At 31.8% G+C, this 20,232-nt stretch overlaps 2 protein-coding genes across 4 annotated transcripts in view; one reads left to right on the plus strand and one right to left on the minus strand.

Moving 5' to 3' along the window:
- Positions 1 to 11,143, plus strand: part of LOC124536067 (probable E3 ubiquitin-protein ligase sinah) — a 55,194-nt gene extending 44,051 nt beyond the window's left edge. For both annotated transcript variants that reach the window (XM_047112498.1, XM_047112497.1), the window contains exons 3-5: positions 1,966 to 2,099; positions 6,964 to 7,133; positions 10,044 to 11,143. In XM_047112498.1, coding sequence (XP_046968454.1) covers positions 1,966 to 2,099; positions 6,964 to 7,133; positions 10,044 to 10,617 — 878 coding nt within the window. In that variant the 3' untranslated portion in view covers positions 10,618 to 11,143. The remainder of the gene's footprint in view (positions 1 to 1,965; positions 2,100 to 6,963; positions 7,134 to 10,043) is intronic.
- The window catches only part of LOC124536066 (adenylate cyclase type 2-like), a 225,159-nt gene that overhangs the window by 98,849 nt on the left and 106,078 nt on the right, over positions 1 to 20,232 (minus strand). The gene's annotated exons all lie outside the window — the stretch shown is intronic.

Raw genomic sequence — 20,232 nt, forward strand, 5'->3', positions numbered from 1 at the left:
TGAGCTTATTGCCGGTTCTTCTCAGGAGCTACATTCCAACGGTAGCTTCACCTAATGTAGTTGTAAAATGACGATTCAAAAGTGCTTTTGGAGTACTTGAATAGTATACTGATTTCGATGAATCCGAAGTTTGTAAGTTTTAAATGTTAAAAACACGTGGCTCGGACAACGCTTAAACTATCTTATCAAATCTCATCAGATTGTGAGAGTGAGGTGACAAGTCCTGCGAAGTTGACAAAACTTCCCTAAAACAATATTCCTGTAAATTTTTCCGAGAAGACACACGAGAACCTGTCCTTGATAAATCTATAATTATTATAATAAGAGATATCAAGTTTTGAAGGTACTAAGATCTCATTTCCTCCCAAAATAAAAATATTTCCTGAATAATTCCAAATCCAAGTTAGACATTATCATAACGGCCCACGAGAGCGGAAAAGGAACGTTTAAGCGGTTGCTTACTATAATAATATTTTAAATACGGCTCGTTAAATTGTAGGATAACTTGATTTACTTAATTTGATTATGACAGTTTCATAAACAGAGGATATTAAAAGCATTAATATTCAAGGCAGTGGGCCAAAATTTTGACGGATTTCGTACCGAAAATTTTAATTATTTTTTGGTGTGTTCATTTATAATTAATGGACTAAAATAATTCAGATACCAACGATTAAAATGTAACCAGTTTCTGTTGACCTTCATTAATAGCGCTAATGTAGTAATCGTTACAAAAATACAAACGAATATGGAAGGGAAAGTAATTTTATGAGTTTTAAAATCTTGCAAGCCTTGCAAATATCCAAACAAGATATTTTATTTATAATACGGTCAAAATACCGAGTTGACATTTCCTTTAAATTGTTTTCGTTTGTATTCATTTTATCTGCAATCCGTTAAACTATGTGGCAATAGTGTACCATTGAAATAATCCATACTGATAATATATGTATATATGAGGAAGAAACTCTATGTTTCTCTCTTTCAAATTTGACGAAGTTTGAAAGCTGAGATTTTTGAAGGCCCAGTGAACCGAACGCGAGCAAAGTTACGGGGGAAAGTAAAGAAGTATATGAAATAGGCACCAGGCATATACAAGGAGAGAGAGAGATAGAGACACAAGAGAGCATCATGCTATTTCTTTTGTTTATTTAGCAAGAAATCAATCTGACGTCCTTGCGGTATTTTCGCCGTCAAGACGCATGCCGTCCTACCCCCAAAGCGCGCCTTTAATGCCTCACATAAAGAAACAACAAATAATTATAATTCGGTCACAAATTAGCTGAATTAAAAGATTACAATGTAAACCAAACATATCTTAGTTTAATATAATAATTGTATTATACAATGTATTGTAAACGTCTTATCGATTAATAAATATCATTACGATGATCATTATTTGATAAGGAAATCACGTGAGCACTTGAGATATCTACAATACATTATTTTATATAATATTAGAATTATCGTTATCTTTTCCTTAATACAAATAGTTTAATTGATTACATCAACAGTTTTAACTGCATTTAAACACTGAGACGTGTACCAAATGTGTGATTATGATTGTGTCAAGGTTGGTAGCGCTAACATCACTACACTACATTTAAAGTCAATGTCAGAATAATGTGACCGTGTATCCAGCTGTCATAGATATATTACTAAGTATGGCCTAGCTAATATAACATTATGAAGTAATATAATTAAATGCGCAATTCTTTTAAAGAAGTTTTATTTAACATCTAGGTACGTCCAATTAATGTTACGTAGTCTGTCTGTGTGTATCACAGATCTATCAAAAAAAGAATCATGTGCATTTTTTATAACTAAATACCCATCCAAATCATATTAGTAGTTTTTGAGAAAGTCGCTGACATAAATATGTCCGTATCGTTGGTAATTTCAAGGATAATGAACAGATAATATTTTTTAATCGATTTTGTTATAATTTAATCATTTTTCTTACAGATAAATCCCTGCCCATAGTTGAAGCTCCAATAGAGACTTCAGAGGAGGCTCATTCCGCGCAGTGTTCCTGCCCAAACTGTGATGAAGTGTTATCAAGATTCTCTGAGTGCAGCATATGCTTGGAACCGTTGCAGGTAACTTAGATTATTTATTGATTATTTAAATTACAAGTGTACACAAATCATAAATAAAAAAAGTTTTTCCAAAATGTATAATTATGAACATATGTACATTATAATCATAGATTGATCACGTTTCTTCCAGTGGCATGTTTCTTTTAATCGGCGTATTGATCTATTGGCTTATAAGAAAAAGGTCCTAAGTGCATACTCTTGGTCAGATCAATAGAAAAGTTATTAGGTTTCCCATCGATTAATTCTCAGTTGTAATTCGGAGTTTAGCTGTTCTCCCTCGCGAATGTCTGATGTAGCCTATATCTGTCAGGAAGATATTACCATATGTTTCCAAGCTGTTGAAAATCTAGAGGCTATTAAATTAATGTTTTAATACGTAGAAGCATAAAGTTTTTTAATATAGAACAGTAAAGCCAAACTTTTCTAAACGCAGTTGGAAATTTAAGGATATTCCACACATGGTACAGTTATACGACTTTATTAATAAAACAGGTATCAGGTGTAGCTTTAATATAATCTATGGACTTAGCAACTGATGGTTATCGTACGGTTTTGCTACTACAAAAATTGATGCGTTTTTGAAACAATCATATTTATACTATGAAACATTACATTGCATACAAATTGTTTTTCATTTTTCGAACATATTTTCACAGATAAATATAAGTAAGCCAATTTATTAATTCATAAATTAATTTTTTTCACAGTGTATATTATTAATCTCCAATAGTAACATTTTCATATAAAAGTATCAAAGTTGATATGAATTCAAATTCATTCGTTCAAAATTCCAAAACTAAACTAATCAAAAGGAAGTAATCATTCTTAATAATATATAATTAAATTAATATTATCAATTATCTTCATTGCGTAATATAAATGCTATTTTATACCGGCGTTTTTTTTAAATTTTCTTTTCTTATAAGGAATTTAGGCAAAGATTTGGTAGGAGTTCTGTTAAGGATTTTTTTCTCTGATAATATAAATTTTACGACCCGTAACAATTCTTTTAATTAATTTCGTTAAGATAATATAATTAACGTTATATTCTTAGGGCAATTTGAGCATTCAATATTATTAATTTCGTTTCAAGTTTTTAAATCTTCATTCTGATTTCTTTTCTCTTTGATTGGCTAATTTTAAAAGATAAAAGAGTCTCCTAGGTCTTAGATAATAATCTCGGATGGTAATCAATTAAAACTGTCGATTGTACTGTCAAAACATTCTCAGCATCAGCAAGGGCTTAATAAATGACCGGTGTTGGGACACCCTTCATTAAAAAGCAATTAACGCCTTTGGATTTGAGCCTGTACTCTCCGATAGCGTCATACTGCCATTCCTTTGAAATCGACGATCTCCGGGGTCGAGTAGGGTGTACACCGTTTTTCATGGTTACACTCCGAGGTCTTGGCTTTCTGGCCTAGTTGATGAAGAAAATTCATTAGTTTTCTATGTCTTGGGTGTGGGTGTTTGTGGTACCGTCGTTACTTCTGATTTTCCATAACACAAGTGCTTTAGCTACTTACATTGAGATCAGAGTATGTTATGTTGTCCAATATTTATTAATTATTTGAATTACGAGGGTGCAAAAATAAACTTGTGTTAGTTGCTGATACTTGTGTTCTATAAAACTTCCTATGAACTTAAAAACATCTTCATTGAGTTGGACTGACTGCATAGACCTCGGTTTAAAATTTAAAGGTAATAATCATTACTGGTTTGGCATAAGTCACTGACATTGCAGCTACACTACACTAAGCAATATATGTTGTACTAATAATATAATAATAGATGTTCACTGGATAATACCTACATATCCTGGTATAAATACATGAGAATTGTAACACGGCGGTAATGGTTATTATATAAACTTAATTCACGGGCAATAACTGCTTATAAATATGTCAATAACCTTTTGAATGATTTTCATTTCGAATACTAATTATCTCTTTTTAAATTTTCATAAATTAAGCCGGTTATTTTTGAAGAGCATCATTTCCTGAACTAAACTGTTTATTGTATGTTAATCGACATGGTACTTGATTTGAATATACAAATTGTGGGGAAAAAAATCCATTTTTTTATTTTGTTTTAAGTGCTTCATTGGTATATATGTCATAAATTCTTATGTTGTTGTTTGTTGTTCTTTCTAATAGATTTATTTTAAATATATCTTAATGTAATATTTGGCGATTGTCTACAACTCCCTAATGTATATTGCATTCATTTTAAAATAAAATACTTTTAATAGATTTGTTTATTAAAAAGAAAGAAACTAAATCAATTTGCTATATATATTATAATAATGAATGTGTACAAAAAACATTTGATTAAGAAAGAATATTTACTAGTTTATGACGTCACAATGTTAACGTGCTGTTGTCATCAATTTATTTACTATCTTAATGACCGCAATGAAAATATTATTCATTCTTTAGTTTAAAGCTTCGTAGGGGATAATTTGTATTAAACTTCTTATAAGTACATAATACAGTTTTAAGCAAATTAATATCATAATTAAATAATATTAGTGCTTAAATTCGCTTGATATAGGAGGCACGGATTAAATGCGATGCATGGCAAACTTAAAACGTTAAGTGTAACAAAATCTAAATTATAGCAGTTTACAGAACTAAATTCAAGAGAGATTTATTTACAAAGTGTTCATTTGTTCAAGCTGTACCTCCCAATTTATCCAGATAACGTTTGGATTACACATGTACTGTTCAACTCGATGATACTGCAATCAAATGGAATGGATGGAATCAAATATATGTTTATGGAATTTAAATTTCAAGTTTTCTGAGATAATCGCTTGTCTTCGTTAATTCTGGTGGAGTAACATTAGTCTCCAAGAACATTGGATAATATATAAAAAAGCAAAGTAACAGCTTATAAATATCTCACTGCTGGATTTAGGTCTTTGTCTTTCAAGACGAAGATTTGGAGCCTACTGCACTACACTGCTCCAATATGGGTGGATAAACAAGTGGCAGATTTTCTTTAAAATAAGCCACATTTCTTCACGAGCTGAATTCTAAATATACATTAAGTACACGAAAATTCACTGTTGCTTCCATGCGTTTGAACCTGCGAGCATCGCTTAAGATGTGATCTAATCTCATTGGGCTATCTGAGCTCAAAGTATATCGATATCAATAATCTCTCTTTTATTTTGATAAAGTTTGAGTAAGTATAAAAGCATTCATTCAGCAGACTTCATTCATTGTAACGTGGCTAGCGCGTATAGTTTAAGATAGCAAGGAACCATGATTGGTATAGTTTTGGAAATCAGATGTAATTTAAAGATAAAATAACATTTCACTATAAAGACAAATAAAATAATAAAGACAAGCCAATTACGCAAATTACGAACATATTTTATGTTACATGAATGTGTATTTTCTCGTAACATTACTCCATACTGATTTCATGACATATAACCCTAATAGCTTGATTTGAACCCAAGTTTTTGTTTTTACAAATATGTTCCAAATTTGAAAATAATGAGATCGAAAAATGCGAACGTTTTTTCTGTTTGAATAACCAGCCAGTTTCATTATATATTATTATTAATACCTATATTCGGAGGAGAAATAAATAATGGTAATATATAAGTCGTTAAGTTTATTTTTCTTATGTATCGTGTATCCAGGAAACCACATAAGAGCAGCGCAATGGACGGTTCCAGAAAACCTCCTCACAGAAGTTGGATATTAACAGACAATTATTTTAACTTTAAATTTGTTAATATTTAAACTATTTACGTTATCGTAGTACCGTCTCACTCTACTTATTGCTACATTAGGTTATTTCGTTATACGAATACGAAACTCGCGTGTTTTAAAGTTACCGATATGCAAACATTAATATTCAGTAGGGAAATTATAATATTTTACTGGTAACACAGGCGTTTAATGTGCGTTCAAATAGCTGTTTGTCCCTCGATATCGTGCAGATTTTAGTTCCTTTGACAAAGTGAAAATCTCTAAATAATAGCTCTGCTCGTGAAGTGTCTATATAATAAGGATAATATCGGTCATTGATAGATTTTAGCCAAGAAGGCCAATCTTAAGTGAGACTAGAGAATTACACACAGCATATATCAATACACAAGTGTGTGCAAAATAAACTCTTAATTTATTTTTTCTCTGTCTATCTCTCTCTTTCACGCTTTTTCATAATCTGACACCGGAAAAGTACAATTTCAATAACAGTAGCAGCCTGTAAACCCACTGCTAGGCTAAGGCCACTTCTCCCATTAAGGAGAGGGTTTTGGGACATATTCCACCACGCTGTTCAAATGCGGGTTGGTGGAATGCACATTTGGCAGAATTTCGATAAAATTAGACTCATGCAGCAGGACAACTCCTCACGATATTTTCCTTCACCGCCGAGCAGGAGATGAATTATAAACACAAATTAAGCACATACACAACACACAGCACACAGCTCTTAAATAACAATATTCTTATATGTCTCATTGAAAATTAAAAAGTCAGTATTTCATAACGAAACTTATTTCCGATTAAACATGTTTCAAAGCTAAAAAATAATGAAAAGAATCACGACTTTGTATTGCTAATGAAATGCGTAATTACCGGGAATAATTTATTCATTAATGATTTTATTAAAACATTATTTTTATCTATAATGAAACGTTCGAATTTTGGACAAAAGCTTTTCAATCAATTTCGTTTAAATTCATCTATTTACACTTCTAACCTTCATGTTGGCACATCGTTTTAATGAAAGCAAAACTCTTTTAACTGAAAACTATTAATTAGTATAACTTAACTAATTTAAGAAGTATAGCTACTTGAAATGTAAGTGGTTTTCAAGTGGATTTTTAATTTGTTCGTAGTGTTGTGGGCCCTGCGTTTGCCCGTGGTGTGGGGGAGTCTGGTGCGCGCGGTGTTCCAGGAGAATGTCTCGCTGCGCTTGGTGCCGTGGAAGCCTTCGTGCGCCCGCCACGCCCTGCCTCGCTCTCCAACGTCTCATTAATGATCTTATGTTGCCGTGTCGAAATTACAGGTACTATTTTTTTATATTCATAATACGAAGGCACACGTGCAATGGTACAGGAAACTTCAATGTAAGAGACTTCAACTATGTATATACCGTCAATGTCTCACAATCCGTGGGACTGTGGAGACTGTGGGAACTAAGACGTTATGTCCCTGGTGCCTGTCATACTTATTCAGCCTTCAGAAACAGAATCACAAGCTATTGCTTTTTGAAAATAGAATAGAATAAGTATATGGACACCAGGATGACATTTCAAAAATTTTGACAATCCCTACAAGTTTTATACATAACATAACATGTAAATATATATAGATCTATTCAGTTACGAAGACGCACCCTTCCACGTTAAAATATAGGCGTGCATTAGAGTGCGTGAAATAATTTATGTAAGATAAAGAACGCAACATACTAATTAGATTATATTTATTAAAGCACGCTGATAATTTAGCGCAGAGGGGCACGCCTTCATGAGCGATTTAAACAAAATAAAGCTCATTAACTTTAGGTGTTGGATGTCCGAAGGTCCTTACACTAATGAAATTATATACTTCACGTTTTACTCAACATATAAAATATATAGGCAACTTATATCCACTCAACAAAATTGCAATTGAAATAATTGACACCAGTGACGGATTTAACAGAAATATATAATAAATATTACAACGCTCATCCGAATACGAAAACGTCATATTCGTAAAAAACTTTTAGCTACCATGTAACTTGTATCTAGTTATCCTCAATTTTAATTATGTCATTAAAACTTTGGCACTCTTAAAAAATATAAATGGCACTAGTATTTTTTATCTTTCATAAACTTTTCTCAAACGACTAATTAATTAAAGTCGCAGCAGACCTAATAATCTCCTAAAGCTGTTCTCATTTTCTTAATTCCATTCTGCAATCGAAATATTATTCCACATGTGTACAATACATTAATTAAAGACTTAAGACGATCTCGTCTTAAGTCTTTAATTAATGTATGATATCTATCAAATAATCAATACTAATATTATAAATACGAAAGTAACTCTGACTGCTCGTTGCTGTTCCACTGCAAAACCAAAGAACTGAATTTGTTGAAATTTTGTATGATGCATAACTTAACTCCAAGGAACTAAGGCTATTTGTGCCAAACAAATAATAAAACAACTAATCCATAAAGCGAATGTGGAACCGCGGGCGATGATTGATGATTAGGTTAGTATCGTATAAATTTTAACCACATGGAATGGTAACAAGAATATTAAAAATGTTTTTCCATTCAATCTCGAATTTTTGGGCAAATATCAACCTGTCACTGATATACTTGCCTTCACTTGATTTATTCAAGGCGTAATATTAAATTTTATAGATCTTTTGTAATATTACATCGACATCACATGTCATTATATACACAAATAAATGCTTTGGAAGAATGTTTTCGTTTATCGATCATATCCACGTCTTTAAAACTTCACCTGAAATCACCGAAGAGTCTAACGTGATTTTTTATTCCCTATTTGCTGAAAACGAGAGGTATGTTATTGATACATGTATATGAGTTAACGGTCTTCATATATTCTACTTGACATAGTATTAACTTTTGTCAGCAAAATCCGTCACTGGACACAAATTACAGTTATTTCGAATTCCTATCATCTGATTGGACTTATCAGTACAATTTGTCGTTCACTGAACAAAATCAATATTTTTATTGATGACGAAGAATCTATACTATACATTCATAGTATAAATGTGAAAGTAACTCTTTCTGTCGCTCTTTCACGACCAAACTGTTGAATCGAATTTGATGAAATATTGGTAGGAAGCAAATTTTAACTCCAAGAAAGGACATAGGCTACTTATTTTGCCGAATACATGACAACCGACACTAAAACTCGAGAGAAACCGCGGGCGACTACTACTTTCTTATATTCCTTTAACGCTACAATGTGACACGAAATCACTCAAATTAGTATCACACGATAAATTTTTATTGGGACCATAAATAGAATGTAGAGATTTTCACCGTCGAAAAATTCAAGGTCACGCCTTGTTGAGCCTATAAATTTTTTACTGTATCAGTATTGGTTGGAATGTAAGCCGTTTATGTGACGATAAAGTTTATTTGTTAAACTGTTTTACGTCGGATCTTATTTGTGCTCGAGATCTTAATTAAACCAGATTTCTGTTTAGTCAATTCCACATTTCCTGTCTGTTTTAATGTCGAGATTATTTGCGGCCATCGTACGTTCGAAATTACTCTGGCTTCTAGAAATTGGCATTATTTTAAATGTATGATCTATTTGCGTTTTGTCTTTGGTCTGTAAATGAAAAAAAAATTTTTCAATGTTACAAAGGTAATGTAATAAATTAGTTACCATTTAAGACAATGTTGAAGAAGGAAGGTTTTCATTGGCTGTAATTTTCCAGAACAATAAACATGATAATTCCAATTTTAAAAATAATATAACATATTAAAACGTAGCATAAATTATACTAATAGGCTACTAGATTGCCCATACAATACACATCGCTATTAATAGTTTTGTACAAAAGCCATGTTTGTATAGGTATAAGTAACTTCTAATCTGTTCTTTAGAATGAGTTAAAAATATTTATAAACAACACCTTACCAATAAAGCGATCAATCATACAAATATCACCTTTATATTATAGATATCACTAAAGGAATCATGACAACCTAGATAGTTCACCATAATGGCAGTTTGACGTCTCCAGGGTGCGAAAGTCACGCCGACTTGCCGTCCATCACGTACCACAAAGTACATTCTCTTTGAAATAGTCCACACATTTGCTATTCTCAAAGGATTGTCTGGCTAGTTTCGAACTGTCCTGATTTTAAAGCATTGGAATTTCACATTTCAGTCAATAGTAATACCTATTGTTAATGTATCGTTTTGTTGTTCGCAGACGAGGCTGCACGGAACTACTGACAGCTAACGTCCGAGCGAAACACGAAGAAGAATGCAAGCACGACACAATGATATGTCCCATCACGCCCACCTGCTGCTCCGTACCCTTCGAAGAACTGTCAGCTCATCTCCAATCCAATCACAACATCATCGCGGTCTACTCACAGAAGATCAAAATCTTAATAGAAAACTTCCAAACCAAACTCAAGAAGACCGCCTGTTGTAGGACCAAATACAAAATAATATTGTTATACCAAAAAAGTGCATTCATTATCAAAGTCTGCATATACAATTATCATGTGAAAGTTGAAGTAATGAGACGAAAACTCGGTTACGTTGCTGATGTAAAATCTGAATCGAGAAAGAGCGATTACTGCGCCCTTATCGAGTTCCAAAGTAAGGCGTTATGCACAAAATCGGCTATTCTTATCGAAAATGAGGCATATAGTAAGAAAGCTGAAGTACAATGGAACGATGTGATACTCAAATCCGAGAATGACGAAGCAATCACAATCCACGTTAACATTGGAAAGACGGACTCTGAACCATTAAGAAAGGAGTTTGAATCATGATAATTTTAGGATCATAGTTTTGGATCGACTTATATATCTTCGACTGATAAACACACTAATGGAGTTTTGCATGTGATATTAGACCTCGTGTCTCTGTTCGAATTCTAAGATGTTTTAAATGTTATTTTAAAACGATCTCAGATGCATAAAGGCCAAAAACTTAAGTCAATTTCGATGGAATTTGACCTATTTTGTAAATTTTATTAATTATATACAATATCAATGAAATTAGCGTTTAAAATATATTGTAATCACAGATTTTTTAGGACTAATGTTCGTGATGATTTTTTTAAGGAATCATGATGGATTGTTAAATTCTGATATTTAAATAGGTGTTCCTACTTGTCGTTTTATATTGTTGTGATGTAATGTTATAAACATTCCAATTAATTTGGATCTTTATGTGATTTTAAATTAAGTTAAGTAATTGAGATGTATGCTGTAAAATGACTGACGTAGGTTAAACACTTAAATTAGTAATGTATTTTAGATAATTATAAAATTAAATTATAATTTTAAGCCACGACTTAGTCTTTTATTTTGACCTTCTTGCTATAGTTGCAATTACATTGAATACTTCATAATTTAATTATAATAAATTTTGGAAGAACTTACACGACGGTAACGAAACTGAGTACAGTATTACTTATTCATCATATGTACTCTTTGACGTATTGCTTCAGAAACATGTTAGTAAGTCTTATCAAAACCAGCTTGACTTAAAAGTGCCAAATTTAGTTTTATTATATTATAGACTAACTATCCGGCCCAACTTCACACGGGTACAACTTTTAAACTGAGAAAATAATATACCTAGAAACAAAATTTTTTTTCGGCCATGTGAAATGAGATTATCTTTAGATTACATATAAATCCTTAACTTGAATCACTGTTTTATTAATTAACACCGTATTAAAAACCTTTGCATAGTTTAAACGATCTTAGCATACACACGCCTGGAAGCGACTTTGTTTTACATTACCTAGAGACTGCTTGATCAATTTAAAGAACTCTAGCTTTTGTAATTTTTATGAACATTATATAGTTAAGGTTTTTATAATATATTATATCCCTTGGAAATAGTTGATAATAGGACATTAAGAAGTTTGCAGCATTTCTTTCGGTAGTTCAATTTGGTTTAGAATTTTTGCTTTCAACATAAGTCTCCTATCCTTGAGAAGGATTAGAAACTATTTCACCACGCTTATCTAATACTGGTTAAATGATAAACACGTAACGATATTTCATCCAACAGATCCAAGTTTCATCAAAATAATTTCAATTACAAATTAAGTTTTCCCATGAAAACTTATTGCCAGCGAACCTGCAATCACCGATTAACCACCGTCTATAAACAACTGTGCCATTCCCGGCCGTCATGAAATATTCCAACCAATGATGTATTCAAAGTTATAATAAGAATTAATGAGTAATCAGACATATTTGTTTTGACATTAGCGTTAACTTTCAATCCTTTCACTACGATTAGTATTCTATAAGATTACAAGGCACGTGATGTGCTGGTTATTTTAAAGATAAATTTAATATTAAAAATATATCTACTTTTCTTCATGTAACCATATCAGAAGGACTATTATATGATGATGATGTCCTCATGACTGATTTTGTCCATCGTGTCCAATTTCACGAAGACAAGCCAAGCCAGGGCATATTATATAGCCTTATGCGCAAACACGAGTGCTCTCATGATCCAAAAGAATGCCAAATTCAACGAAGACACAGAACCAACGGACCAACCAACCACTGGAGCGTACGGTAGCAATGGGCTACTAAGGAGAACTTTTTGACGGAATCCTCATCATCCTAATCCAAAATTTTCTCTATCCACAAAAATGTATATTGTTCTTACTATATTATAAAACCATATTATAAATATTGCACCTTAATATTCTGATTAAAGTATCGTTGATGAAAAAAAAAATCAGATGAATTGATAACCTCCTACTTTTTGAAGTCGGTTCAAAGTATGAAATACCGATATTCTTGCCGGTTCTTCTCAGTAGGACCGTTCAAGAACGTGGCACCTTTCAGTTTAAATTATCTTGTAAAGTGATGATTTGAAATGTAAAGTAATTGAGTCTTATCAACTGTCTGACTGATTGCCTTCACTTGTGACAGAAATAGACAATATATTGGAATTATCTAATTAAAATATTAATAGGTTTTACTTGCTTCATTACTGTTACATGCAGTCATCAAATATTCTACCGTTGTGGTACGATTTGAAGGGTAAATGAAACAGTAACCTCAGAACAAGGAACATATCCTGTTTCCAAAGTTGGTAGAATATTGGCTATGTAAGGAGCCCTTAAAATTTCTTGCGGCGCCAATGTCTAATGGCATTGGCGACCAATTACCACCAGATAGCACATTTGCTTGAACGCTGACTAACATATGGCATTAAGAAAAGATTGAAGATTTTTTTTTCTTTATTTTTATTTTTATTTGTGCACTCTTCTGCACTATACAAGTCATATATTTAAATAAACATGCTATAAAACGTAATGCACATTTGTTGATTTCTGTATTCTTTGTTCATACAAAGTTTCTTTACAAGATAATCTTATCTTGATTAGGCAAATAATTTTACATATTATATGGAATACAATCTTATAATACGAGTTCAAATCTGAATAAATATTACTGCGATACGACGAATTGTTTTTACAACTCATCTCATGCTCGGATTTGACAAAGTCATGAATAAACCACCTCTATTTAACTGACAAATTTTGTCACAATCGAGTCGAACCATAATCTGTTCTGCTGTTCTCCTGTTCTACAAATTTAACGATAGATTTTCCGTTGGGGTACGATAGGATCAGAAAGTAATCGGGATCGTATCGTCATCGAGAAAATCGATCAGAAAAATCGATTCTCAGTAACCATTATACTATGTTAGCACATTCTATGCATATTCTATAGACTATGTTAGCACATTCTCTACTTTTATCTATTCTCGATTATGCAGACGCAAGCTATCTAGATTTAAATGAGGACCAATTAAATAAACTTGAGCGTCTTCAAAATCTAGCTATACGGTTCATATTTGGCTTACGCAAATATGACCATGTCTCTGAATTTCGTACTCAGCTCAAGTGGTTACCTATTCGTTTTCGCCGGAATCTACATATTGTTTGTCTTCTGTACTGTGTGTTATTCAATCCTCACTCACCTATTTATTTAAAAGAAAAATTTAAATTTTTGAATTCTCGCAATGTTATTGACGGACACAACATGAACTTACGTTCATCTGAAAATTTACTTTTAAATCCACCTGTGCAGAAAACAATTTTTTCCAAAGAATCTTTTACGGCTGAGGCTACTCGATTGTGGAATGCCCTCCCGCTTAATATCAAATCTGCAACCTCTTTAACGTTATTTAAAACTAAAGTTATTAATTATTACCTCACACTCTCACACTGAATGGCGACTAGATACCATTTGTTATTTGTATATATCTGTATATTTATATGTTTTTATGTATGACTCTATGTATATATGTTTGTATAAATGTATTTATGTACCTAGCTATATGTATGTAGTAGTTTATTTATGTATTATATTATTTGTATCTATGCATGTAGTCTATTTTACACCACCTACCATTTCTCTGTTGGCTACTACTCCATATCACCTCGGTTGTCTGGAAGAAATCGCTTTAAAGCGATAAGACCGCCGGTTGTACCATCTATTTTTTTTATGTGTTCTTACTTATCTGTTTAATTTGTGGTGTACAATAAAGTGTTTAAATAAATAAATAAAAATAAATAAATCTCGTAATGGAATCGGGTATGTATCATTACCATTATAAATTAGTAGAATTGGCAAATTAAGTCGGATGGTAGGTATTATGTCACAAACCACATTCGAGCATAATAGTAAAATGAACTCAGGTATTTTTTTATATTTGCTATTTTGTGTATTTGCTAAATTTTCCTCTCTGAAAGAGAGGATTTTCTCCTTTTTAGCCTAAATAGGTTGGTACTTAATTACCAACTTATTTAGGCTATTTTGTACTGTGAAATCGAGGGGTCCCGTTAACTCTGTGGGTTCAGGATTCAGAAGTACTCCTTCCGTGAACAAATTACATACTAGACAATGGTCATAACATCATATACTGAATATGCGACATATAGGATATTATGAGGAGTGGGCTTCTTGCAGCGCTTCTTATTTATGGGCAAATCCCGTATCATCTAGGGTTTAATTTCTACGTTAATTTAGTTTATTTTAAATCAACTAACTACAAGCTGGAACAAAATCTATCAAACAAACTAATTGACTAAGTTTTGGCCAAACAATATATTATCATCAATCACTATAGAATGTTGCGACATCCGCCCATAGTAATGCGATATATATTCGTAATATAATTTGAAACTTAACACATTGTAATAAGAAATCTTTTTGCATGATTTATTTTTAAATTCTTCGCCTTAAACAGTATATTTAGAGTAGGTCAGTGATTATGGTAGAAATGACGTACCAATAACTGTCACCTAATTGGTATTCAAGACACCGAATGCTTCAGTTCCATAGCCCGTCTCGTCATCTATATATTATAATAATACTTGAAGAGAAAACATGGTAACCCCCTTTTTAAGCATAATATGCGGAGTGTTATATTTAGCATAAATAAAATTTGCATGGAAGCAGTAGAGAAAGGTTAAATTTAAATCAATCCGGTCGAAATTCTTAACCAAATTTGATGAAATTTGCTTTGGAAGCAGCTTGAGCCTTAAAGAGAAACTGGAAAATTTTTAAAACCTACACCCGACGAGTAACCCCTAAAACGCAAAGTCGCTAGTGACAGCTTGTATTAACCGAACTAAATAGTTCATTCATCAAATATAATCACACGTCAAGTATAATTTAAAAATCAATAACGTAATTTTTATTGATTTTTCTTTCATTTTAATAATGACAGAGTATCAACTATCTAAAGCCCTTTTTTTGAGTTATTGTACCTTATAAGTGAAGTATTATTAGCAATTAATTAAGGTGAAATTTCGACCAATCGGGCGATCACCTCTAGCTATATGAGTTTCTTAAGATATTATTGATGAGTGTATTTGTCCGTGTGTGTAGACTTGTCTTATCAGTCTAGTGGATAGTTAATAATGTAGCAGGTTTAGAGGGTTTGGATTTAAATCAGAGGTCGAATAAAAAATTCGTTTTACCCTAAATAAATTATCAAAAGAAGTCTGGAATTTGAACAGTTTTTACAAGCCTTGGTAAGCAAAAAGTTGATAGCGGCATTCCCATCCCATCAGATATATAAGGTTTAAGAGCATTTATTTCCCAAAGGTATATGACAATTAACTTATACGAGGAATTACGTTTACCTAATCCTAACTTGGTTAAGTACATCGCAAATTCAAAGGCAAGTTGACAAGTACAGTTTAAGATTTCCAATATGAGACTATAAATGGGTTAACAGGATAAGCGCATGTGGAAGAGTTACTTGTATGAGATTTAATTTATACAAATTTCTTACATATATTATATCAAGTTAATACAAAAGAGCCATCTTCACTACATAGTATAAAAAAGTCACTATCTCCGTCCCTATATCCTTGAAAATCTTTAAAAGTACGCAACGGATTTTGATGCGTTTTTTTTAAATATAGAGTGATTCAAGAAGAAGGAAAATTTAGTAAAGAAACACTGATAATTTTAGAAGTTTCTATAGTGATATCATGTTATTGCACCCGTGCGAAGCCGGGGTGGGTCGTTTTAAATAATTTCTATATTACATTTTCATAGCCTTAAATTCACATATAAGCCTATTTGAGTTCCCCTCAGTTGAGTTTAATAGTTATTCAAAAAAGTGATATACATTAGATAAATTTGTATATTTTACCAAAGAATTAAATTGATCATCTCGTGATTTTATTATAAATTGGTAAACGTAAAGGTATTTTACCTTAACGTAATGTAATGAAAGGATTTTATGTAGCAGGTAACTAATTCAAATGTACTTCATTCAAGTAGGCTTTTACACGCACTTTTGAATCGTCATTTCGTCGAATTACTTATACGGCGTCTTGGAACATATCTCTGATCGGATTTAATAATGGAAACGGTGCGAACTTTGTTATTCGCGAAAAGAAAATCGATACCAGTTCTATTTTAGAACAAAAGTCAAGAATTATTGCTTTCATATTAGAGCAGTTGTTCGCTACCATTTCGCATACCATGATTTATCTACATTGATATTATAAATGTGAAAGTAGCTCTGTCTGTCTGTCTGACTGTCTGTTGCTCTTTCACGACCAAAACGCTGAAGCGAATTGATGAAATTTGGTATGAAGCAAACTTAAACTCCAAGAAAAGACATGGGCTACTTTTTTTTCTAACACATGACAACCAACTACCTAAAATAGGAACGAAGCCTCGGGCGACTAGTTTAATAATAATAATAAGACAATTTTTCCAGCACAGAACAAAGACAGGTCTATACGTGGGAAATATATACATACATGTAGCTTGATGAGGGTGACCAAGTAAAGTAAGTAAGCGTTAGAAATGCATTTACCCGCTTCGAATGCTTGTAATCTATTGTCATTAATGCAGTCTCTAGATGTAGAGCAGCACGGAACTTTGTCTCCGCACCGAGGCGAAGGCGAGATGATAGAGGGCACCAGGCGAACTATAAACTGACCGCCATTGGGACTTAATAAAATATATTTTATTGTATATATTTATGGATAGAATGCGTCCATTTTTAAAAGTATTAAAATGTTATTGTTAAAACATATTCGCTGAATATAATAAAATAGAAAATGTTATTGAGATTATTACAATAATCGATTACCCAAATATCTTCATATTATCTAACGACAACATTCATATGGTCTAACCGACATATATATTTATGAATCGACCCATAATCTCGTTCAGTACATTATGAATCCCTTATTCCTACCTCTACACTACAAGACTTTCGACCCAGTACTTTCATAACCAATTAAATTTTCCTTATTAGTGTTCCCGGTATTTTACAGGTAGATAAAAGATAATAAATAAAGTCTAAAAGATAAATAATCATGTTGCTTTAAATAAAATTGAGTCACTCTCCAATCGTGACTCTCAAATAATATACTCTGTGTTTATTTAACTCATCAACGAAGTAGGTGACCAGGGCTGATAAAGTTGTATGCTCCGTAACGGAGAAATATTTACGACAAACAGTATTTGGAAGTGAGTCATACGAGTATTCGTTTTCTCTTTTGTCTTTCCTTATCGAATTAAATACACATAGTTATGTTATGAGTTCAAATAGTTATTTAGATGAACAATACTCCACTAGCTACTTACATTTACATATGTATTCGTTTTTATACACATACATGATTTACAATATATTATAACGCAATACTTTATAGTTAAAACTAGTTTACCCGCCCAGCTTCAAACGTGTGCCATACTGATACTAAATATACTACAGAATTTGTTTATTCAAAACATCACATTAGAAACTTCTAAAATTATTAGTGTTTCTTCATTATGTTGTCCATGTATTATACACAACCTTTTTCTCCAATTACTCTGTCTATTAAATAAGACCGCATCAAAATACGTTAAGTAATTTGAAAGACCTAATTATACATAGGTACGGATAGCGGTAAGCGACTTTGTTTTATACTATGTAATGATAATAATGATATATCTCAGTTTATCTGTCTCAATTTTGTTTTGTTACACGTACCGTTTTGTTCTATAAATAAATTACTTTTAAACATCACTAAAGACAGTTCACAGGAAAAATATTTTTGAAAAGAAATTCACGGTCATGACCTTCTTAAAAATGAAAAGTTAAACTCATTTTACGATAAGATATTTTTCTGCGCTTATCCTTGACGCCTGTAAAAAAATAAAGGCAATACTTGTGAAAAATCAATTGCTATTAAGACGTTCAGGAGAATTATTGTAATCTTCACTATTAGACGAAGCTTGTTGATTTTTCTTACACAACACTAGTAAAACTGACGTTAAATATAATTTCAAACATATGATACTAATTTTCCAAGTAAACTAGCATTGTTTTAAAATATAGGTTTGCATGTTAATAAACTTTTCTGTAAGAATGTACTGACGCGAAGCGCTATTAGGTAATAACTTACCTTGATTTATAATATTATTCAAAACTTTATTAAATTCACTGTTACTGTACATTGCAAAAAAATAAAATATAAATGTGAAATAATAGTAACAGCACTAATGTCATTCTGATTTATCATTACTGCGCTTTTAATTTATTGTTTGCATTTCTAGGCACCAATAGAGGAAAACCGTTTTTTTTTTTGCTGTTCTGATCTTTTTCCTTTATAATGTCAAGTTAAAATTAATACATCCTTCCTGGGGCACCGTATTCGTTTCTATAAAAAGATTTACAGTTATTTTTAACTTGGCCTATTAAACAACAGACATAACTACCTACATATAAAGAAAAACATTGATAAATAAGCCAATGACAATGTCTCCAAATCGCTAACTTAGTATTTATGGACTTCTAGGCATATGAATATATAAAGCAAAATAGTTGTTTGCTCTATGATTAAAATAATGTAAAAGAATAAGTACTAGAGGTTATATTCGGTTCTTCTCGGTAGAGTTTATTTTCCGAACCAATGGTAACTTTTATTTTATGCAATAGTGTAACACGACTGTTCAAAAGTGATTTTATGAGCCCATTTGAATAAAAAATATTTTGATTTTGATAATCTTTTTCTATGCTATATACTTGATCAAAAATAATATTTATCATGGGTAAAAAAATGTACTACAATTCGTGATATTCATAAATAAAAAAACAGATTAGTGACTTTCATTCATGGTCTAGGATGAGAATCAGCATTTAAATAATATGTAGCTATCGCAGATAAATTCAGAATACGTGCCGAATAAAACCTTGAAAAACCTTTACCAGCTTTTTTTTCAGCAATTTTGTATAAATTTACAATTTTTCATATTGAAGCTATAAACTCAAGTAATAGAAACAGTATAATTATATTTTACAATCGCATAAAATAGAAATAAGAAAATAGTTAACGAGAAAGGGTATAAAAGGCGATCTTATCGCTAATACAGCGATAACATTCGTAGCAAGCCAACTCAATAATGCTAATAGTTGTGTTTTTCCAAGCGAGCCTATAAAATATATGTATAGTAATTTTAAATGTTCTAGAAACAACGGAATTTCTTAGTATCACTATAGATTTTAGACTTAATTCGGGCCCCCATATTAATAAATTAGCGTATTTACTCAGCTTTGAAACCTCCGCAGCAAAAAATTGTATTTGCTGGTGATGATACGGCTCGCCTAGTGTCTTTTAGTTATTTCCATTTTACACGGTAACTTGTCTTATAACATCATACTCTACAGTTATCCATAATAAAATAAAAAAAATTATTTCATCTGTAAGAAAACACCTCATTAACTTTACAAAGGTTGACTTCTCCTTTTGAGTGCAGTATGGTCCCGTGCCAGGAGAAGTCACTCTTCCTTAACTCTCTCATACTTAAATACAAATTACTGACACTTCTTAAAGACTAAGCAATCAGCCTGATGGAAATACAAATTACAAT

Source organism: Vanessa cardui, chromosome 16 (assembly GCF_905220365.1).
Source record: "Vanessa cardui chromosome 16, ilVanCard2.1, whole genome shotgun sequence".
Classification (NCBI taxonomy): Eukaryota; Metazoa; Arthropoda; class Insecta; order Lepidoptera; family Nymphalidae; genus Vanessa; species Vanessa cardui.